The following is a 21,638-nucleotide window of genomic DNA, read 5'->3' on the forward strand; positions in this document are numbered from 1 at the left end:
TGGTAGCACAAAAAGTTATGTTGACACTGAAAGAATCATAGCGTTTTGATTGTATAAAAGAAGAAAACACAGCGCTTGTCAAGGAAAATTGAGCAAATTTTCAAAGTTATCTCGAAGTTAAGAAACATATATTTTTATTTATTTAGAGTTTTTTGTGAAAGAGTTTGTTATTTCTGGAAGCTTCGTTTGGGGAATAGGGAATTTTGTGCAAATAGTAATTATTTTTCCCAGATTCGGTAAACGCGTGGAATAAACTTCCCGTGTTGTTTTTAATTTAACCTAATATATTTTTTTTATTATGATTTGTATTATATATTGTATTGAAATATTAATCAAACTGGGATTGGATTGAAGGAGCAAAAAATTAATAGTTGATGTTAATTAAAATTTTGTATTATTTATTTAATGCTCGAAATAATGTGTACAAAATAATTTTAATTAAAAATTTATCACAAAAAGATTTATTGTGAGCAAAAAATAATTCTGCAGCTAAAGTATTTCTGCTTTTGTAGCATTGTTTATTAATATTGTTTTTCATAATTACACACTCAATTACTACAACTATTTAAAATAAATCTGAATATTAAATTTTTATATTTTATTAAGATGTAATTGGTTTCATTGATAAATATCACACAAACAATTTCATAATTTAAGAATGATGTGAAAGAAAGTTCTTAGCTACATTTTTGAAAAAAGTTTGAAATTCCGGGGAAATTTTATTTTCGTGAAAGTTAACTATGCAATTGTATTTTACTATGGCAAGGTTTTTAGTTGCTCATTAAACAGAAGAAAAAGATGAAAACACTAAGCATAAGTAGATAATTTTAGGAGTGGAAGAAGGTTCTAAGTGCATTTAGTAACAAACAGTCAATGAGTATCTTAGAAAATCTGTCTTTGGCAGTAAACTTCCAAGTATGCAAACTCAATGACGTGAACAATTTAAATGAGTCTTGATGATTAATAGATTTCGCCAAATAAAGGCTTAAACTCGAAAAATGAATAAAATGCATGAATTTATTTCTTATAATTCAAACACATAATATTTTATGATATTCTAAACAAATTTACCAAAATGTTACTTAAAATCTTCATACACTTAGCTCTTCAATTAAAAGGTAGATGTGCAGTCTAAAATAATAGTTCCAGAAAAACCCGATTTGAAATGCACAGAAATATCAGGAACCAGTTTGAAAAATGTGTTTTTCAACTGAAAATAGTTTAATTGAAATGCTGAATAAAATAAATCAGATTCATTGACTTTTCCAAATAGTAATATATTGTTTTTATTATCAATTTTATTATTAATAACTTTATACTAATCATAGTAACAGTATCAATATAGAACTAACAATTTTACTCAGCACTGTTGTTATTCAAAGAAGAATTAGAAAAATATATGATTTGGAAATACACATCTAATCTACTTAAAAATAAAATGTTTCTTTAGACGTTTAGGATAAAACCTAAACGTCTGATTAAATTTAATTTATTTCATTTGTAAGTAAATAATCAAGAAATATTTAAGGGATTAATTGTCTTTGTCAAAATTTTACAATTTTACAATTAGTAAAATTGTTTTACTAACAATTTTATAACAATTTTAATATTAATAATTTTGAATTAATAATAGTAACAGCATCAATGTAAAACAAATAGTTTATTCAGCACTGTTGTTATTCAACGAAGAGTTAAAAAAAGATATAATTTGGAAATATACATCTAATCTACTCAAAAGTAAAATATTTCCGTAAACGTGTAGCATAAAAAGTATGACTAAGTTTTAAGTTTAATTTATTTCATTTATAAATAAATAATCAGGAAAAAATCACGATATTCATTGTCTTTTTCAAAACAGTAATATTGTTTTTATTAACAATTTTATTAATAAAATTTTATTATTAAAATTTTATTATTAATAATTTTATTATTAATAATATTATAAATAATGATAGTAACAACATCAATATAGAACTAACAATTTTACTCAGCACTGCTGTTATTCAAAGAACAATTAAAAAAAGATATGATTTGGAAATATACATCTAATCTACTTAAAAGTAAATGTTTCTTTAAACGTTTAGGATTAAAAGTATGATTACATTTAATTTATTTCATTTATAAATAAATAATCAGGAAAAAATCACGATATTCATTGTCTTTTTCAAAATAGTAATATTGTTTTTTTAACAATTTTATTAATAAAAGCTTATTATTAATAATTCTATGGTAATGATATTAACAACATCAATATAGAACTACAATTTTACTCAGCACTGTTGTTATTCAAAGAAGAATTTTTAAAAAAAATGTATGATTTGGAAATATCCATTTAATCTACTCAAAACTACGCTATTTTTTTCTCTCCCACAGCATTAAACAGTGAAAGGATGAAGAGATTTATAAAGGTTTTGACTTTACTCCGGGGATGTTGGAGTTTACATTTCTTTCTTTCTTTTTTCTCGATAAAACTTTCTTTTAAACTGTTTCGACACATAAGTTTTATTTATATTTCCTTAATAATCCGGATTAACTGCTCAACTTTTTGACCAGGGCTGTGCAGTCGGAGTTGCAGTTCAGACGACGCTATAACTAAGGAGAAAGTTTTCATCACAAATTCTGTTTCACCTTCATAACTAATTTAAAATTTAAAGTATAGAAGAATTGAGTTCAGGCAATCCTAGAGCAAGGCATGAAGTATCAATTGCTAAAAAGAAATTAAAATATGAAAAAGCTAACCAATTATTAGAAGAGAACTTCCCCATCGCGTAATCCAAAATTATCCTCTCATAATTTGTTTTCGTTTTGAGTTTTAATTTTGAGCAAGGCATGAAGTATCAATTGTTAAAAAGAAATTAAAATATGAAAAAGCTAACCAATTATTAGAAGAGAACTTCCCCATTGCGTAATCCTAAGTTATCTTCTCATAATTTGCTTTCATTTTGAGTTTTCCTTTTGAGCAAGGCATGAAGTATCAATTGCAAAAGAGAAATCAAAATATAGAAGCTAACCAATTACTAGAAGAGAACTTCCCCATCGCGTAATCCAAAATTATCCTCTCATAATTTGTTTTCCTTTTCTTATTTTGAAAAATTCTTTTCAGTATTGAAACTTCATGCCTTATTCTAGGTTCATTTTTTCTATACTTCAATTAAATAATTTAAATTACTTATCGAGGGGATAGAGGATTTGACATGAAAAGTTCCTCCCGTGGTATAGTTTCCTCTTAAAGGAGTCTAAGTCAAGGAAAATCTTGCAGGAGCCAGTGTCAGGAACATTTGAATGATTTCAACTCCAGTTAGTTAAAACTTAGATTCAGTAGATTTAAAAATGTTGATAAGGGAAAAAAAAGATCTTTATTTTTCAAAAAATATCGACAGAAACTGTAATTGTAAATTAGGCATTTTTATCGTACATAAAAAGTAGAACTATACACGGGGAAAGAAACTCTGGTAAAATTACCGTAATGCATGGCAAATGACATTTCTGGTAAAATAAACCCTGATTCATCTTGATAAAAATAAAATATATGCGGTATTTAAGCCATGCATTTGGTAATTTTTATGTTCGTATAGTAACGTTTTATTAAAAATTATAATTCATACTATCACATATTCAGTAAAAAATGCAAAACTGTAAATTTAACCAAATAAATGATTTTTATGACATGCTCTAAAATTACACGATAAATTATCAAATTTTACATTTACCAAACTTTATCACAAATTATAAATCACTTTGCATTGTTAATTTTATTATAATCATCATTTAGCTATCACGAAAGAGCTTCGGTAAAACTACCGAGCTTTTTGGTGTTCTCATAGAGTCAGAAAAACGGTAAATTTTACCACATTCTGGTGGCGTTTTCCATGCATTTTTTTCTCAGTGCTAAATTAGAAAATTAATCTATAACGTTTGAAATGTTACAGAAATGTTATTTTTATTATGTTAAATTATCTGTATGAATGTCTAAGCTCTTACAATTGGTACGTTTTTTGATGCGCATTCAGTAGCTATTAAATTTCAGCCCAACATTTTCCACTAAATTCTCTAAACTTGTAAATTAAATGTGTCAGCGCTAATGCGATAAAACATAACCTCATGAGCATTTAATATAACTGTTTACCTCTCTTCAAGCAGATGAAAGACGTTTTAAATACTTTGTCCAGTTATGAAATGGTTACATTTTAAGAGCTTGATGGAAGAAAGTAATACGTTTTGGGTTTTAAAACATGTTAAAACACGTTTAATAACATCATTGCAAATAGGGAATATAATTAAGTCAGCCGGACAAAATTACATAAGAAGATTTTTAATAAGAAAATTTGTTTCGGAAATTACTATATTTAATTTTTATAGCTGATATTTTTAAACAAATGGAATTTTTTTTTTGAAAGCTGATGTTCTTAAATGATCTAAAATGTTACTTAAAATTTTTCCAGTGAATTCTTTATCAAAAATTACGTATTTTATCAATTTCTGATATAAAAAGTTTCGCGATTGATAATATAAAAAAACTAAAAATAATATTTCATATAAAGACCTCTGAACAGATGTTTTTTTCTCTTCTTTTTAACAAATATTAAGTTATATATTTACGTTTTTAAACAAATAAGATAAAAAATTATCTAGTAAATGTCTGTGCATATATTTAATATTCAGAAAAAAGATATAATATTTATTTCAATATTTCACATCGAAAACTTTTCTTAAACAATAATGGCAGTTAGACATTTTAATGCTGTAACTAAAACAATTATTTATTTATTTTTTTACAAAAATCATCTTACGTCAAATAGCTAAATCTTTTCGAGTTTGTTTTTGTGCCAGCAAAATAAATTGTAAAATATATCGTTTCTAAACAAAATTAAATTTTGCGATGGTATTTATATATAGATATTAATATTGACTTATTTTTAAGCTGAATATTAAAAACAGACATTAAAAACAGAAAACAGAAATATTTAAAGCAGAATAAACTGCAAAGATAGAGAACGTGTAAACATTATTTCAGATATTGTAGTTTACCTAAAATATCGGGTAGAAATTTAAATAAGTATCTGTATTGAAATAATAATTCATAAATAAAACAGTATGCTACAATCACACGCATGTAAGTATATTTTTAAGCGGTAAACAAAGAAATTGATTATTTCCGCAGAACTAAAATACAATTGATTACTTTTTAACAGAAATGACGGAGAGATACCATAATCAAAAAATGAAGATAAATATTTATTTATATCTAAAATCGAGGAATTTGGATGAAATATTGTTAAGAAATAATTTTAACACAGATAAATATAAGAAGTACACTAACTATTCCAACAGAATTGAAATATTTAACGAACATTGAATCTTAAAGCCAAATAAAGCAACTTTCAAATAAAAGTGCTGATATCCTGGTAAAATGAGTGATAGCAGTGTTTGCTTTCATTTTTATAAATGAACGAGACATGCTTAAAAACAAATGTTTTTTGACGCATTTTAAAAATTATTTTGTTAATAGAAAATACCTTTTTTTTTCAAATATAAAAATTTAAAGTTATTCGATTACTACACGTAGCTGATAAGAAAAATAAACGGAATCATGTTAAGTATGTAGTGAGGTATAGTATTGTTAAGTAGTAATCATGTTAATGTTTAGTAAAGACTTTAATAGAGTTGTATACAATGTTGAAAAATGGCCAGCAAACATGAAATGATTAAACAGTTTACCTACTCTGCAAGTACCTATGTGTGTGGTGTAATACATACCTGTGGTGCAATACCTATCCGAAGTTGGTGTTGAAAAACTAAAAATTATGTGTATGATTACTTTGTTTCAAGTTAATATTGAATCGAGCGTTCTAATATACTTCGAAGGGTGTAGTTATTTCTTCACATCATTAATTTATGAAGTTTACACCAATCTACAGACCGTTCGTGAAGAAGATCATGTTTTTCGGATCTCAAAAGGTGCTTTCAATACACTTCAAAAGATTCAATACGATTCAATATTAACTCTCAATACGCTTCAATACGATTCTATATTAACTTGAGTTAATTCGTCACACCAATAATAGATAAGGCTTACACCAATCTGCAGATCGTTGATGAAGAAGAGCATGTTTTTCGGATCGCCTTAAATTTGGTGAATAATTAGCGTATATCTAAACTATTTAACTAAATTCCTAAGTGAAACGATGGTAGAGTATGCTGATGTTTTTCCTTTAAAATTTTAAAAACTAATTTCCTGTCATTATTGTCTTTAATTGCTTTAATGTTAAGGCCCTATATAACAAATTACCTTGTATAAATTTTAAAAAATTAGTTTTTTTTTTTTTTTTTTTTTTTAAACTTTAAACATCTTTAATACATCTTATTGTTAACTCGGCTATAAAAAGTTTCTAGTTCAGTTGGATTAAGAAGGAAGCAATTTTTATTTATTTTAACATGAAATATTGCAAAAACAAAACAACATGCAAAATATATACTTCATTATTTTATAATTTATGTTTTAAAAAAATCGACTTAAAAATATCACTACTGTGCATAAAATATTAAAAAAATACATAAACACGAACCAATAATCAATTGGTATTGTAAGTAATATCTAAATATATAAAATTATGTTTAAAAATTTTGCATTTTACGATTTAAGAGGTCTTACAAAATCGCCAAATTATTTTTTATGCCAATGATGCTTAATTGCGGTAAAAGGTACCACTGGTAAAGGCGTAATAAGTATCCAATGTACAATTATAGAAACTGAATAAGTGCTTTAGAAATAGATTTTCACTGCATCTCGACATGTAAAAGTATCTAAAATACCAATTTTGAAAGATTAAAAAAAATGCTAATTATTTTTTACTGCCGAATTTAATATACTAGAGACAAAAAAAAATAATCTACAGTTAAAAAATGTATTAAAAATATAAATTATTTTAAAAAAATGATCCAACCTAAAATTATTAACTGTTTATAAGAATTAAAAAAATTATAGTAATGGTGTAATAGGTACCTAATATACTAGAATATACGTGTTTTGGTAATAGGTTTTCACGGTCTCCTGAAACGTAAAAGCTCCAAAAATATTATAAGGTTTAAAAAAAAGATACAAATATGGATAAGTACAAAAAATATGAAAATTGAAAGATAAAAATACGATGCAAACTATTTTTGAGTAGGTGAATTTCACACTAGAGATAAAAAAATAATAATAATCCACACAGATTAAAAATGTATCACAAATGTAAATTATTTAAAAAAGAAATGATAACATAAACTTGAACGTTTGTAAGAATTTTAATAAAAGAAATAACAACGTGTATTTTTTTTTTCAGATAAAATAAAAGACAAAAATTTTTTGAAATGGTGGACGTTAATATTTTTAAGAAGGGTGCATCAGAAGACGTAAAGTAGACAATTATAATCGTAAACCCTAACCTGGTAGTTTCAGTCAGCGTTGCACAAATTTTAAAACATGCTTTTTGTGTTGTTTTTCATTACAATGCGCTCTAGAAAACAACGCAATTGCTGTTATTATCGAACTAAGCATGGGGTTGAAAATTTTTTGCCTGTTAAGCGACATAACAAAAAATTTTTGTACGTCACAAACAAATGGAAAAAAAAAAAACGAAAGTGCATCATACATATTATCATCACTGAATCTGTAAATAACTGCCTTGGAATCCATTTAAAAATATTATTCTTCACGAGTTTAGATAAATAGCTAAGAAACAGGATATAAATATGAATAAATGGCAGCTTAAAAGAAAAAGAAAATAATTTAATTACGGATTAGAATTCCTAGATTCGAATTGAAATGAAAAGAATGCAAATATGACTCTGTTAATCGCTTAAAAAATCGCAAAGATCGTGAAAAATGTTTAATTTTTTTTTTATTTATTTAAAGGGTTACGAATTTTTTAAAAAAAATATCTCTTAATTTCTTTTCTAAAATGGGTCTTAATATACTGAGACAAAAAGCAAGTCAAAACTATCAGAATATGGTAAAATTCTAAGAAATATTTCTATTGGCCGTTTCTATACGCACACCAAAAAACTCGGTAAATTTCACAGCAGCATTAGACAAAATTAGCAATAAAATATAATTCTGGAACGTGAGGTAAAATTTGGTGAATGTGGTATTTTTATCATAATACCTCCAGAACCATTAATTCGACTGAACGACGGCATAAAAACCATTTATTCGACTAAATTTACTTTTAATTTATGTATGTTTTACTAAATGTGTCAACCATAAGAACAATAATTTTGAAAACCAAAATTTTCATTAAACCGTTACCACAAGAACGGAAATATTACCAAATGAATGGTTCAAATACCTTATATTTTGGATTTATTAACCAGAATTATGTTGTTGTTTTTTTAAAATCAGGAATGTCATTACCGTATAATAGGATAATTTCACCAGAATTTTTTTTTATAATCTAAATTGTTTTCTGAATATTTTAAGCTATAAATCATTGTGAGCCATTTAATTTAATTCGGCCCCTTGAGAAGTTCAGGTCTTAATAACTATTCCATTGTATTGACTCTTTGTACGAAAAACAATCTCGTCTATTTGGAATTTATTGAATTTTATTTCAAAATTTAACGCATGCTAAAATACATTTTTCAAAAAAAATGCTAGAATCTCTACCTTCAAATAAATAAATAAAATTAATTACTATAAACTTATAATTTAAAATTATTATTTATTATATGATTTAAAAGAAGGATAGTTTAATTTTTCACAGTATTATTTTATTTTCATAGTATTAAAAGGATTAATTTCATAGTATTTATACTTTTCATTTCACTGTGGAATAAATACTTAAATAGCATTAAATAAATTAAACTCAATTTAAATAAATATTTTGATTTATTCCCACTGTGAAAAAAGTTCAATAAATTTTAGAACTACCAAATTTAGCTGATTTTTTTTTCTGAAATATTAATACCATTTCAATGACTAAATGAAAAAATAATTGGAAAGAACAAGAAATCTCTATTTAAAAATGAAACTATTTTTTAAAAATAAAAATGCGATAAATCAGTTATAACGGAAATAAATTTAAACCTAATATTATTAAGTCGGAGACATTTGGAAAAAAATATAATTAAATTAAAATCCAACGAACTCGTTTTAGTAAAACTAACAGCTTAATTCAAAATACATTTCAGAAGATTTCAAAAGATTTTTAAGGTATTTTTATTTTTACGATTGTTTTTAAAACGAAACATTAAGTTTTATTTAAGTTTTGAGACAACTTATCAAATTAATTTTAAATGTCTGTAAATCTGAAGATAATTTAAAAGCTTAGTGAAAGAAAACCGCTTACAATTCTAGAAAATTTAGAAAAACAATAAAACAAACTTTTCATAAAGCACATTGAAAACAATTTTACTTAATGAACTGTCATTTAAACTTGAGTTTAATACAGTATAAAATACAATAAACGGTCATCACTGGCGACTAAATCAAACAAATTGCGAGTAAAAAAATATGTGCCAATCGCATTTTTTCGAGAAAATGCAACCCATGAGTATTTTATAATCCTTTTTTTATGAAAGCAAAATCATTATAAATATTTTTTAATATTTTTATATTAATTTAATTTCATGCTTGCTTCTTAAAATTTTTCTTCGCTTTAAAAATGAGACTTGTATTGTTTATTTTATTTTAAGAATGGCTTCAAAAAATGCTTTACGTTCTTTTTCCAATAATTATCAAAAATTTTTGTAGTTGTCTAAAATTTTCAATTTTTAAAAAAGAGAGCACTTTTAAAAAGCCAGAACATGCAACTGATCAATAGCAAAATTTCCTAATTTTACCCTATACATGGAGAAAAAAAACTGGTAAAGTCACCATACAGTATGATTATATTTCAGGTAAAAAAAAAACTATAATTCTGGTAATAAAAAAAATATACGGTACTTAAACCATTTATTTGGTAAAGATTTTAGCGGAAATTCTGGTTTTCCAAACTTAAAATTACAAAATATATAAAACAGAAAAGTAAAGTTAACAAAATAAAGGGTTTTTACGTTATGCCCTAAGGCAGCGATTCCTAAATGTTGTTCCGTGGAACCCCAGGGTTCCATGGAAGGCTCAAATGAATTCTGAGTGCTAGAACTCCTTTTTAACAGAAATAATTTTTGAAACCTTTAATTATATTTATATCCGATCAATAGCTTATTATTTATTTAATATTTTATTTACTTCTATGTAATTATTTAAATAAAGTGATATAAAAAAAGCAAAATTTAAATTATCTAACAACTATATATCAAATAAATTGCGAAAAATTTATTTAAAAAATTTGCATAAGTACTACCCATCGAATTATTAATTCAAAATAAAATTACCGAATGCTAAAAATAATGAAATATATTTCTCTACTAAACATTCTAAATGACTATAACAGTTATTTTTCCTTTTCATTTCAACAGAAACTTCAGCTTATTTTATTCATTTTCAGTTTCTGCAAACACCAAAAAACTGATTAGATGCCGCTATAGACCAATGAATTAAATTGTCGACCATATAACCTAATTTTAAAACAAACATTCATAAAATGGTGAAAAAGTTTCGTTCTTCACGAAAAATAATTTCGAACTAATCAGTAGTCTTTATTTTATTTATCTGATCATGATTTTTGAAAAACTTCATTCAAAAAGTCGGGGTTCCAACAACAGAAGGTTAATAATTTAGGGTTCCATAATAGGAAAAAATTGGGAACCGCTACTCTAAGGTATCATGATTAAATTACTAAATTTTAAAACAATCACCAAATTTTATCACACATTAATTTTACGAAACTCATTACTAAAGCGCTTTGGTAAAAATAATCAAGCTTATTGGTATTCCCATAGAGTCAAAAGCACGGTAAAATTTTACCATATTTTGGTAGTTTTCTACCATAATTTTTTTTTCAGTGTATTATACGGAATATAGCAAGTTTTAAATTCAATCTTAGAATGTCAGTTGATTCTTTTTTAATTTAGCCCTTTAAAGATTACTTTGGACTCAAAGTTCTTTTTTTTTTTTTTTTTTTGCACTGAATTTTTACGTTCTTTGCCCGGGAAGATGCCGGAAGTATTACTCATTTAACGTTACCCAGTGGGCACCTGTGAACCTAAGTCACGGAGGCGAGCAACATCACCCACGCCACACATACCCGTTTATAGGGTGGGCCGCACTCACACAGCACACATTAGAGAACTACACACAGAGAGAAACAACTATACCCTGAGCAGGATTCGAACCCGCAGCCATTGCTTGGACTCAAAGTAGAACGGTAATAAAGTTCAACAAATTCCAAAACTTCTAATAGCGTACTGGTTGAAATAATTCACATTAATTTAGCCACTAGACTCTTTCTATATTTTATTTAAATCTTACATGTTAAATTAAATAATATTAAAAATAAATTTAAATTATTATAACAATTGAATAAATATTAATAAATTATTATGATACTTACCTATGATACTGAGCCTGTAAATAAGAAAATTCTTCTTTAATTCTATCGCATGTTTCGGCAACAGTAAATTTAAAAGGCTGACCTGCGGCTGGCGGAGGACCCTGAAAAAATGGAACCATAATTATTATTCATTGATGTAAAACAAGTTGCAATGCATAAAACATGATATAAAATTGCATATATTTTAATTATTATGCATATTTAATACAATACTTATACATTATTTTATCATCATACAATTATTATACAATTATTATACATTATTTTATCATTAAATACAATACTTATACAAAATTATACATTAATTATTATTAATTAATAGTGTATAACTATTTTTTATCATTATTTTATAAAATAATAGTCGAAAAATTTTTGAATTGTAAGGTATGTAACTTTTTGTCATTTCATCAAGTATATAATTTTACATGGCAAAATACAAAATTTTAGTAAGTCAGCAACGTGGAATCATGTGCAGATGTAGCTTTTCCGAAGTCGAAGCCAGCAAACTTTGGGAAAACTTCTTTATTGATTATTCAGAATAAACAATGTTGACAGTTCAATAATTGATAGTTTTGAACACAACCCAGAATTTAGATCAAGCTTTAGGAATAACTTGCGTTGGTAAAAAAATAATCCGTATTTGAGTTTAGATAACCATGCTAACTTACCATGGTTAGCTGGACGGTAAGGGGACTCTAAGCTATGATCCATTTACCACTGAGAATATTTTACATTAGCACTATAACCAGTGAGATCCGGAATCAGTGGAATTACCAGTATTTTATTTTGAATTGCCTGATTGGTAAGTGTGCTGTAAAAAATTGGGGGGGGGGGAAGTAATGGTACTCAGGGTACCGGTACATTTAACCGCAAAATCTATTTTTACTGGAACATGTTATGGAACAAAAAATCTCATATGCCGTAATTTTTACAATAATAATTACCGTAAAATCATGGTAGGAATGTTATTAAAATATATTTCTGTAAGTATTATAGTAGATAATTTATGGTAAAAATGTATTTTATGGATGATGCACCCAAAGTGCAGGTACTTTATAGCGACATTTGATCCTAAATTTCTAACAGTGTGGGTAATCTAGCTTCAGGGCATCCTACTTATATGCCTCATTAAATATAGGTAAAGCAGGATTTTAAGTAACAATATTAAAAAGAAATGTCTCTTCATTCGTGTACATATGTTGTATTTATTAATATGTTTATTAATATATTTTTGTATGTTTTATGAAGCATAAGCAACTTTTATTATTGGATATATTTTAAAGAAGGGCGTGGTAAAAACGATAGAAATGTGCATTATTAAGCCAGCAAAATAATTTTAATCTAACTTCCTAAAAATCTAAGATCTTTCATTCAACCACTTTGCAAGTCTCCTCCAACATGTTCTCTAAGTTGAAACAAATTACAAACTACAAGATCACATTACGAACGCAAGACTGAACCTAACATCTTGTTGATCAAGTTTTCTAAAACGACTTTTCCTCAGTAAAATCTCCACCAGCAAATTTATTAACTCCCTTTCATTGAAATATTTCAAGCAAGGGGATTTTCTGTTCACTTGTCAAAGTTCAGGATTTTGCCCACCCCGAAGTAGCCCTTTTCAAAACGAACTGCTGGTCAAATCTAATTTATTAAAGTGTCTGGTCCTTTGATACATCGTTATCATCAATGACGGTGGCTTTGAATTGCTGGTAGAGGGGGATGAGCTTATTTGGAGAGCGGTGGTTCAGGGGCTAGAGCTCAAATATTTGTTAAGAGCAAATGCGAGTGATTCGCCGCGCGTAACTCAAACCCTTTAAATCCAAAGGTATTAAGTTTAAAAGCTACTGGTAATATACGTTATTAGTACCTTTACGTATAAGAATTTTTCTACACTCTGAAGATTAAATTCTGGCATCTAATTTTGAGAAGATATATATATCATCTTGATTAGTATGACACAAACCAGAGCTTATAGTTTGTCAACATGTCCCAGAATTCCTTATATTTTTAATATAATGCCAAAAGAGAAGAAGAAATGTTTCTGGTGAGCAGAGTTTGAAGATTATCTCATGGCATGGAAGATTATCGCATGTCTATATGCTTATAGTTAGCAAACATTATATTTTAAGATATTTCGATAAAAACAAAGAAAAAAAACCTTTCTCAGGTTTAATTTTAAAAAGTCATTAATACTGATTAGTATGGCACAAACTATAAGCATACGTGCTCGTTTTCAACTTCCGATATTTAAACATTTCTTTAAGTTTTTCAACTTGTCTTCGATGGTATTTTAAGACATTTAATAGATATAATGGACATTAAAACATTTCTGAAGATCAGATTGCTTCTATCATCGAATTTTGATAAGGTACAGTGTTTGTCCAAAGACAGAGCACACTCATGTTTTCCCACTAAATATCGAGTAGCAGTGCGGGTTTGCGGGTAGGATTGCGGTAAGAAGAGCGGATTGTGCAAAAAAGTATAAAAGCATACCAAAGCACAATGGCAGAGATTTCTTTGAACCCACTAATTTAAATATTAACTTTTTAGTTCCAATCGGAGTAGCCACCACAGTCTCCTGATCTGATCAAATTCATGTGGGATGAGCTGATCAGGATTATCCATAAACACGTGTCAATTAACAAAGAAAACTTATAGAAGGCTCTTCTAAGTTGCAGGATCAACATACACTGTCAAATTGATCAAAGGAATACTTCAAGTGATCAAACAAATGCCAAAGATGAGCTCCTTGATGAATACCAACTTCGATAATTCTGTATAAACGTAAATAATGCCTGTATTTTTGTACCTTTTCATTAACAGGGTTGTTCAATTTGAAAATGCAACCAATAAACCTAATTCTGGAATGATACGGTGTCTTCTGAATTGTCAGGGAAAACCAAGGATGTGCTCAGACTTTTGACAAGGACTGCATGTACAACTTGATTAATATGAAATAAACTATCGTTTATTTGAATTAAAGATAGCTGCATCTTATCCTTGAGCATAAAAAAATTATTTTATCACACTAAAAATAGCTGTAAATACCAAAATTCATATTTCGGAGAAAAAATAAAATTAAATGCTAAAAAAATTGGAATGTTCAACTAGCACGTGCCACAGAGAAGTCCATAATCAATGAACTTACAGTATCACAGCATTGATGTCCTTGATTTGACTGTATATTGTAATAAACTTTGAATCAAATTACGGCAAAAAATAGGTGCCGGTATGTTTTACCGTAAAACTCAGTTTTACCGAAACATGTTACGCAACAAAAAAATAATGCACCGTATTTTTTACAGTAATAATTACAGTAAAATAACTGAATACCTCTAATGAAATAAATATTACTGTAAAAATTACGGTATGATAATTTAGAATAAAAAATGATTTAACAGATGATACACCCGAAAGTTCCAGTACTTTACACCATTATTGATCCGGAATTTTATACTGTGCATTGCTGAAAGAACAATTTTAAAAACAAAGCACTTACAGCATTTTCTTAAAAAAATAAAGTATTCAATATCAGATCAGCAATATTTTGTAAATAAACGAGATAGAAGATACAAACTAATATTTTTACGCGTCAAAAGTTAAAATGCGTGCTGGAACTAAGATTTCAAAAAAAAAGAAGGAAAAAAAAAGACGTTTTTTTTTCTTTATCCCGAGTTGATGAAGACAAATAAAAAAAAAAGGCAAATAAATAAATAAATAAAATCTTGAAGACGGGAATGAACCTTAATTGAATCAAAGACAACTGTCATCGTGCCATTTCGAAGAAAATTTGCTTTAAGTGAACGACACGATATTCGAGGGAGAGACTCCAAAGAGAGAACATTTGTTACTTAATATATCGCCAACGACGATGATGAATTAGTTTTATGCCGCCTTTGCTGGAGACCAACACTACAGTGAACGGACTTGCGACGAGGAAAAATATATGATAAATAAATCTTCCTTATAATGAAAAGATCACGTGATTCCTGTCCTTGCGGAAAGATATATTAGAAAAGACATTTTTATAAAATGCGTCGGATCCCTTTTGGGCGCTTCGCAACTGATAGTAATTTATCGGGTTTGCTTGAATCGAAACTGCTTACGTGGTTTGACTAAAATTTTCTTAAACTGTTTATCTTCATTTTGCAGCATTATGTACTTAAGCCATTAATTAAGTAGGATTGAGTTGAGTCCTTTTTTGTTTTATAACCTCCGTTGAACAGCCGACTTTTTAAGTTGACGACAGACAATTTCAATTCCGTAGACTTCTAATTTTGAACCCAATCTAGAAGACAAGGAAACTCCTAGATCAAAGACTGAGACCTTTGTGGAAGCCTTTTTGGTGAAACTAACCCATATTTTATTTTATATTTTATAACCGTCGTTGAACAGCAGACCCAATTTTTGGATTTACGACTACTAAAGTTCAGCTCCGTAGCCTTGTAATTTTGAACCCAATCCTGGAGACATAAAAGACACGGGAATTTGTGGCTCAAATATTGAAAGAAATTAGTCTTCACGTGCTAATGTGTAATGCTAACCCGCGTGTGCGTTAGATCGAGCGGAAAACCACTAAAATTACCCATGCTTAGCCTGATGGCAAGGGCACTCTAACCCATGATTCATCTATCACTGAGGATATTTTACGTCAGCACTGTGGTCGGCGCGAACTGGATACCGAATTCGTATCGACCAGCATTACTGGAATTCGAATCCACTTCACCTCCTTATAAGGCGAACGCTCAATCCCCTGAGTTCTTAACTGCTTATCTTCATTCTGTGTCTTTGCAATGATTAAGTCATTTACATAGAAGGCTTGTGTTAAGTCATTATGATTAAGGAGACTAGTCAAAATTTTTTTAAACTGTTAACCTTTATTTTATACTCTTACGATAAGTCATTGATTAAGTAGACTTGTTTGTGTTAAGTCATTGTGCTTACGTAGTTAAACTTAACTTTTTTGAACTGTTTATCATCATTTGATACCATTACCATGATTTAAATCTTTGATTAAATAAGTATGCGTAAAGTCATTGCGCTAACGTGGTTTAGCTAAAAACTGTTTATCTTTATTCTATGCCAGCATCATTTAAGTAATTGATTAAGTAGGTTTGTATTATTTCATTCTCACGTGAGGATCAGAATATATTATTCTCAGAAATCAGCTATTTCGTTTCCAAATGTTGAAATACCAGTTGTTTTTTTTTTTTTTTTTTTTTTTTTTTTTTTTTTAATAGCTCTAGGACATTTTGTCTCCACTCAATAGAGGGTAGTGTTAATTTCCCTTAAAAATATATTATCTTTTTCCATAAATAAAATAAGGTTTTTTTTCAGTTGCCAACATTATTATTTGCTCTCATATTAATCATTTATATAAAAAACGGTGCACTGTTGCCAAATTCATCACAAATAAACATGAAAAAAATAAATTACTATAAAAATTAAAATATTGCCAACGCTCGGTTTTTAAATCTTTTAAAAAGTCAAGTGATGATAAAGTTACAGTATTATTAATATTTCACTTATCATTGGTAGAATGACTGGCAATAACATAACATGGGACACCAAAATATAATTAATTCATAAAACGTGAAATAAAACTAATTTCTGGTAGATTAGAGCTGCAAGCTAGCAAATCGCTCATAATATAAAATATTTATCCTATGGAAAAATCATTTTTTGGGATATAGCGCACGACCCAGCTGTTGGAGAGAGTTATAATTTTTTTTTTTTTTTTTTAATGGCGGACACTTGGAGCTATTGTCCATTGGCCACAGAAAGTGCCAGAACTGCTAATTCTCTTTTCGTTACTCAGTGGGCACCTGTGGCGAAGCCACGGCGGTGGAACAGCGTCGCCCACGTCACACTACCACAACCCGTTTATAGGGCGGGTCACATTCACACACAAAGGAGAAAGGACATAGAACACAGGAGGGAAAGAAACATCCATGCCTTGCCCGGGATTCGAACCCAGAACCTTTCTGATGCAAGGACAGTTCCCTGCCCCCTACACAGACTGGTCGGCGAGTTATAAATTAGGCAGTTAGGTTTGATGTGTCTTCGAACATATGCATAAAACATTTAGTACAAATCGGATCAGAATTACGGATCTGTATAAAGCACAAAGAGAAAAAACGTATAGTCAAAACTACCAGAATATGGTAAAATGTGCCTTGTTCCTGGCTTCATGGGGACACCAAAAAGCTCAGTAATTCTTACCGAAGCGCTCTGGTAATGATTTGGGTAAAATTATTAATAATTTTATCATGAGAGCTTAGAATATGGCATAAAAATCATTTATTCGGTTAAATTTAGGTTTCAGTTATGTATTTTTTACTAAATGTGTGGTAATAAGAACTGTTTTGAAAACAAGAATCAAGAATTTCCAGTAAACCATTTCCATATGAATGGAAAAACTATCAAAGGAATGGTTTAGAAAACATACATTTTGGTTTTATACATCAAAATTCTGTTTTTTTTTTTTTTTTTTTTTTTTTTTTTTTTTCGTTTTTCTTGTTACAAGAAATTTTGTTATTATGCAATACAATAATTTTACCAGAATTTATTTCTTAGTACACGTATAAGCATACATATAAACATTCGTATAAATTTATTTGTAGAATTATGGTACTTTGATAAAACTAGTAGAATTTGATTTTACGAATAAATGTTATCACCCCAAACCATTAGATACGTCCATGGTCTCGAATGATTGCTCTTAAGCATAGACCGGGTGACTATCGGTATGATAACGCATAACACGATTCAAAGATCTGTTACGTCTACATATCATCAACTTCGATAATAATTCTCCAGACCTTGATAACAACTTTGGTTTTAAGAGTAAAGTTTAATATCCTAAAAGCCGTAATCAGCTATGCTGCTAGAAAATTAAACGGCATTACAAATAAATTAATCAAAAAGTGCCACAAACTAAATCAGGCGCATGAGTTCGGAAAATGAAATACCACTCGTGTGCCGTGGTAACTGTATTTATTCAATGAAGTTTAATCTTTTCCCAGATGGGCTCACAAATAAACAACTAAAAAGCGTTGTATCTTCTGTATATTTTGTGCTTAAATAAACTGCCCATTCCCACCCAGTCGATACGGTGGGTGCAATCTTCGCCCATCACGGTTTCGACCAGGGTTCAAATCCCTGTGCTAGAGGCTAAGTTTCCGTAACTTTCTCTGACCATGTCAAAGTGGTACAAAATGAGCTCTAATGTAACATTCTCAGCTGTTTCTGAGCTGAAATATTGTAGGCCTCATTGGGCAGTTGGGGAGAATGAAACGGAGACAGGGTAAATGCTTCTACCATGTAGGTGATTACTAATAAACTTCTCATTCATGAAAAGTATTTTATTATGAACATTTACTATTTATAAAGGAGAGTAGAGATTTCAAACAGTGTAGCAAAAGATGTATGAGAAAAGCGTTAGAAATGCGTTAGGTGTTGTTAGAAGCGGACAGGCGTTTTGTTAATGCTTGACGACAATATAATTGTTACGGTACCTCTTTCTGCATCAGGGCCATCATTGGATGAGCTCCATACGATGCGAAAGTCGGCATTCCGTCTCCCTTACAAAAAAGAAGAATTACCATGTTAGATAAAAATAAATAGTTTGTCGGAATACTATATAGGATGAGAAGAAAATATTTTCTAACTTTGACACGCAATGAAAATAAGGAAAACACATTGCGTTTTAAAGTATTTTGTCGCCGTAGTTTTTAGTAATTTTTAAAGGCCCCCCAGCACACGTTTTTAACCTCTAAAAAATAAACAAAAAAATTTTTTAACATTTTTTAAACAGCTATAGTTTTTAAAAAATAAACAAGACGTGTTCCTTAACCAATTTTTTAAAAAAAAGCACCATTTTTTTAAAAAAAATAAAATTTTAAAACTAAGAAGTGAGGCTTTTAATTTTTGCTGTAATTGAAAATGATCTGCTTTAATATTAACAAGTTTTTTTTTTAATTTCATTTTTATTAAATTTATTTGAACCTTAATTTGTCTTCAATATTCTCTCTGTCAGAACTGAATATTCCGAATTTTAAAATTGCTTTTTTTTCCTCACTTTCCATTTTTTAAGACATAAAAACTGAATGTAGAATTTTCATTTCATGAAAAACAAATTAACATAAAGTATCTAAAATACACATATTTCAATTGAATCAACTTTCTACATTTTTTCTAATAAGTCGTTTGAAAATTTTTTAAAAAAAATTTGAAAAAGTTTATTATAGAAAAAAAAATAACGCTTCAGCTTCTCTCAGGTTCAATTGGTATATATATATATCCATTTTTTAAGAGAATTAAGATGTAGTGTCTTAAATAAAAAAGCAAATCCCTAACTTTTCAAAGTTTTAGTATCACTAACTCTTTGATTATTAATTACTTCTTTTAACACACTGTTAGTTTTTGAAATTTAGGGCTAGTTGCATTTACATTATTCACTAGGTACATTTACATTTAAACCTTTACCAGCAATTAGCTTGCAAGCATGTTGAATGTTATCCAATTAACGGTATTTTCCGAAGCTCTGTCGCCAAGGAAAACAAAAAAAAGCCATAGTTTAAGTGCCTTACACTTGAAGCGATGCGATGATTTTAAACTATTTATATAATCTTACCCTAAAGAATTATCTGGGCTTTAGAACAGACAAATAACATAAATATTTTAAAAGTTATTAAAAGTTTTTAAAAATCGCTAATTTGGCGACATTTTTACGCCAAGATGAAAATTATCAAAACACTGCCTTATTTTCAGTTTTTGCAAATTTTTATGAGATCATGTAACGCAGCATTGGAGTAAGTATAAAAAATTATACCAGAAACGCTTTTCATTATCACAAAACGGTGGCTTTTCTCCAGATTGAAGTATTGTGCCTTTCCAGAAAAGGATCAGACAGCGCTGGCTTAAGATAGGCTTAACTTGACCTAACAATCATGAATAACATCTGCAAACTCACAGCAATTATAAAAATAGCATATTATTAGCGAAAAAGCATCATTTCATATTACGACAGGGCCTTCGAAATACAGCCTTAATAGAGCACACTTGTTGATTAATGGTATATGCATTGAATGTTTCTGATTTGTTAGCGTGAAAAAAATTTAATTTAATAAAGTGCTTGGAAAGAAACGTAACGAACTGTTAACAATTATGCAGTAACAAATCTTATACATTTCATCTACATTAACTGTTATTTTATATCAAAATAAAAGACATTTTCTCATTTATCAAGTATTGACAGTAAAAAGTATAAGCAGTAATGTCCTCAGTAATATAGCTGTGGTAAGTCAAGCCCTATCTCAGTATGTTATTATATAGAGATGTTTTTAAAGCTTCTATATTTGTACAAGGAACATTTTTACATTAATGCTTTAAAATACCGCTATTAATAATTGATCGCGTTGTAAGATTAAAGATATCAATTTAACTGATAAGATATTTGAATTTTGTAAAATTTTCTTAGTGCGTAAAATTGTATTGATTAAAATCTTTGTGCTACTGGTTAAAAATACTGGGTTGATAGAGTAATAAAATATCAAATATTCATACAATGATAATTTTTTAAAAAAATCAAGTAAAAATTATTTTTAACAAATGAATTGTTCAGAAATATATTTTTAACAATAATTCGTTAAAAATCATTGTTATTCAAATAGTTTCAAAATCGCAGTTTAAATAAATTGTTGCCATCATTTATGAAAACGTAAATTATAAAAATTTTCTTTTCACTTGCTAACGTATTTAAACGAAATAAAATAATTCAAGTTATGTTTTATATATATTTTATTCGAATTTAGAAATCGTGTTTTAATAACAACATCGTTTGAAATTATTAATATTCAAAATCACAATTTATTATATACCCCGCCACATTAATGAAACAATAAAATTTCATACTTTTTTAAACGAAGCTTTTTGAAGATAAAAGTTTTAAAAAATGTTCTTTATTGCTTTATAAATATTTTAAAATATAACTATTTTTAAAGAATGACAATTTAAAGCATTCAAAAAACATTGTCATTCAAATAGTTTAAAAAATAAATTAATTATTAGATATAACTCTTGTGCATTCTTGAATTATTTACTAATGCTTATTTACTAATGAAAATACTGATTCGCATAAACTAAAAATAGGATGCACAATTT

The 21,638-nt window shown here is 28.2% G+C and overlaps 1 protein-coding gene across 15 annotated transcripts in view; it reads right to left on the minus strand.

Annotated features, from left to right (window-relative positions):
* Positions 1-21,638, minus strand: part of LOC107445534 (transducin-like enhancer protein 4) — a 290,011-nt gene that overhangs the window by 228,304 nt on the left and 40,069 nt on the right. For 5 of the 15 annotated variants that reach the window (XM_087168360.1, XM_087168362.1, XM_087168359.1 and 2 more), the window contains exon 2: positions 11,471-11,575. Coding sequence is in view for 9 of the 15 variants with exons in the window: in XM_043042554.3 (XP_042898488.1) it covers positions 11,475-11,575; positions 18,992-19,057 (167 nt within the window). In the remaining 6 variants the exon portion in view is untranslated. Of the gene's footprint in view, positions 1-11,470; positions 11,576-18,991; positions 19,058-21,638 lie in introns of all 15 variants that reach the window. The other 10 variants (XM_087168357.1, XM_043042558.3, XM_071183077.2 and 7 more) reach the window with 3 other exon arrangements.

This window comes from Parasteatoda tepidariorum, chromosome 7 (genome assembly GCF_982258835.1).
Source record: "Parasteatoda tepidariorum strain Cologne lab strain chromosome 7, Ptep-v5.0, whole genome shotgun sequence".
Lineage (NCBI taxonomy): Eukaryota > Metazoa > Arthropoda > Arachnida > Araneae > Theridiidae > Parasteatoda > Parasteatoda tepidariorum.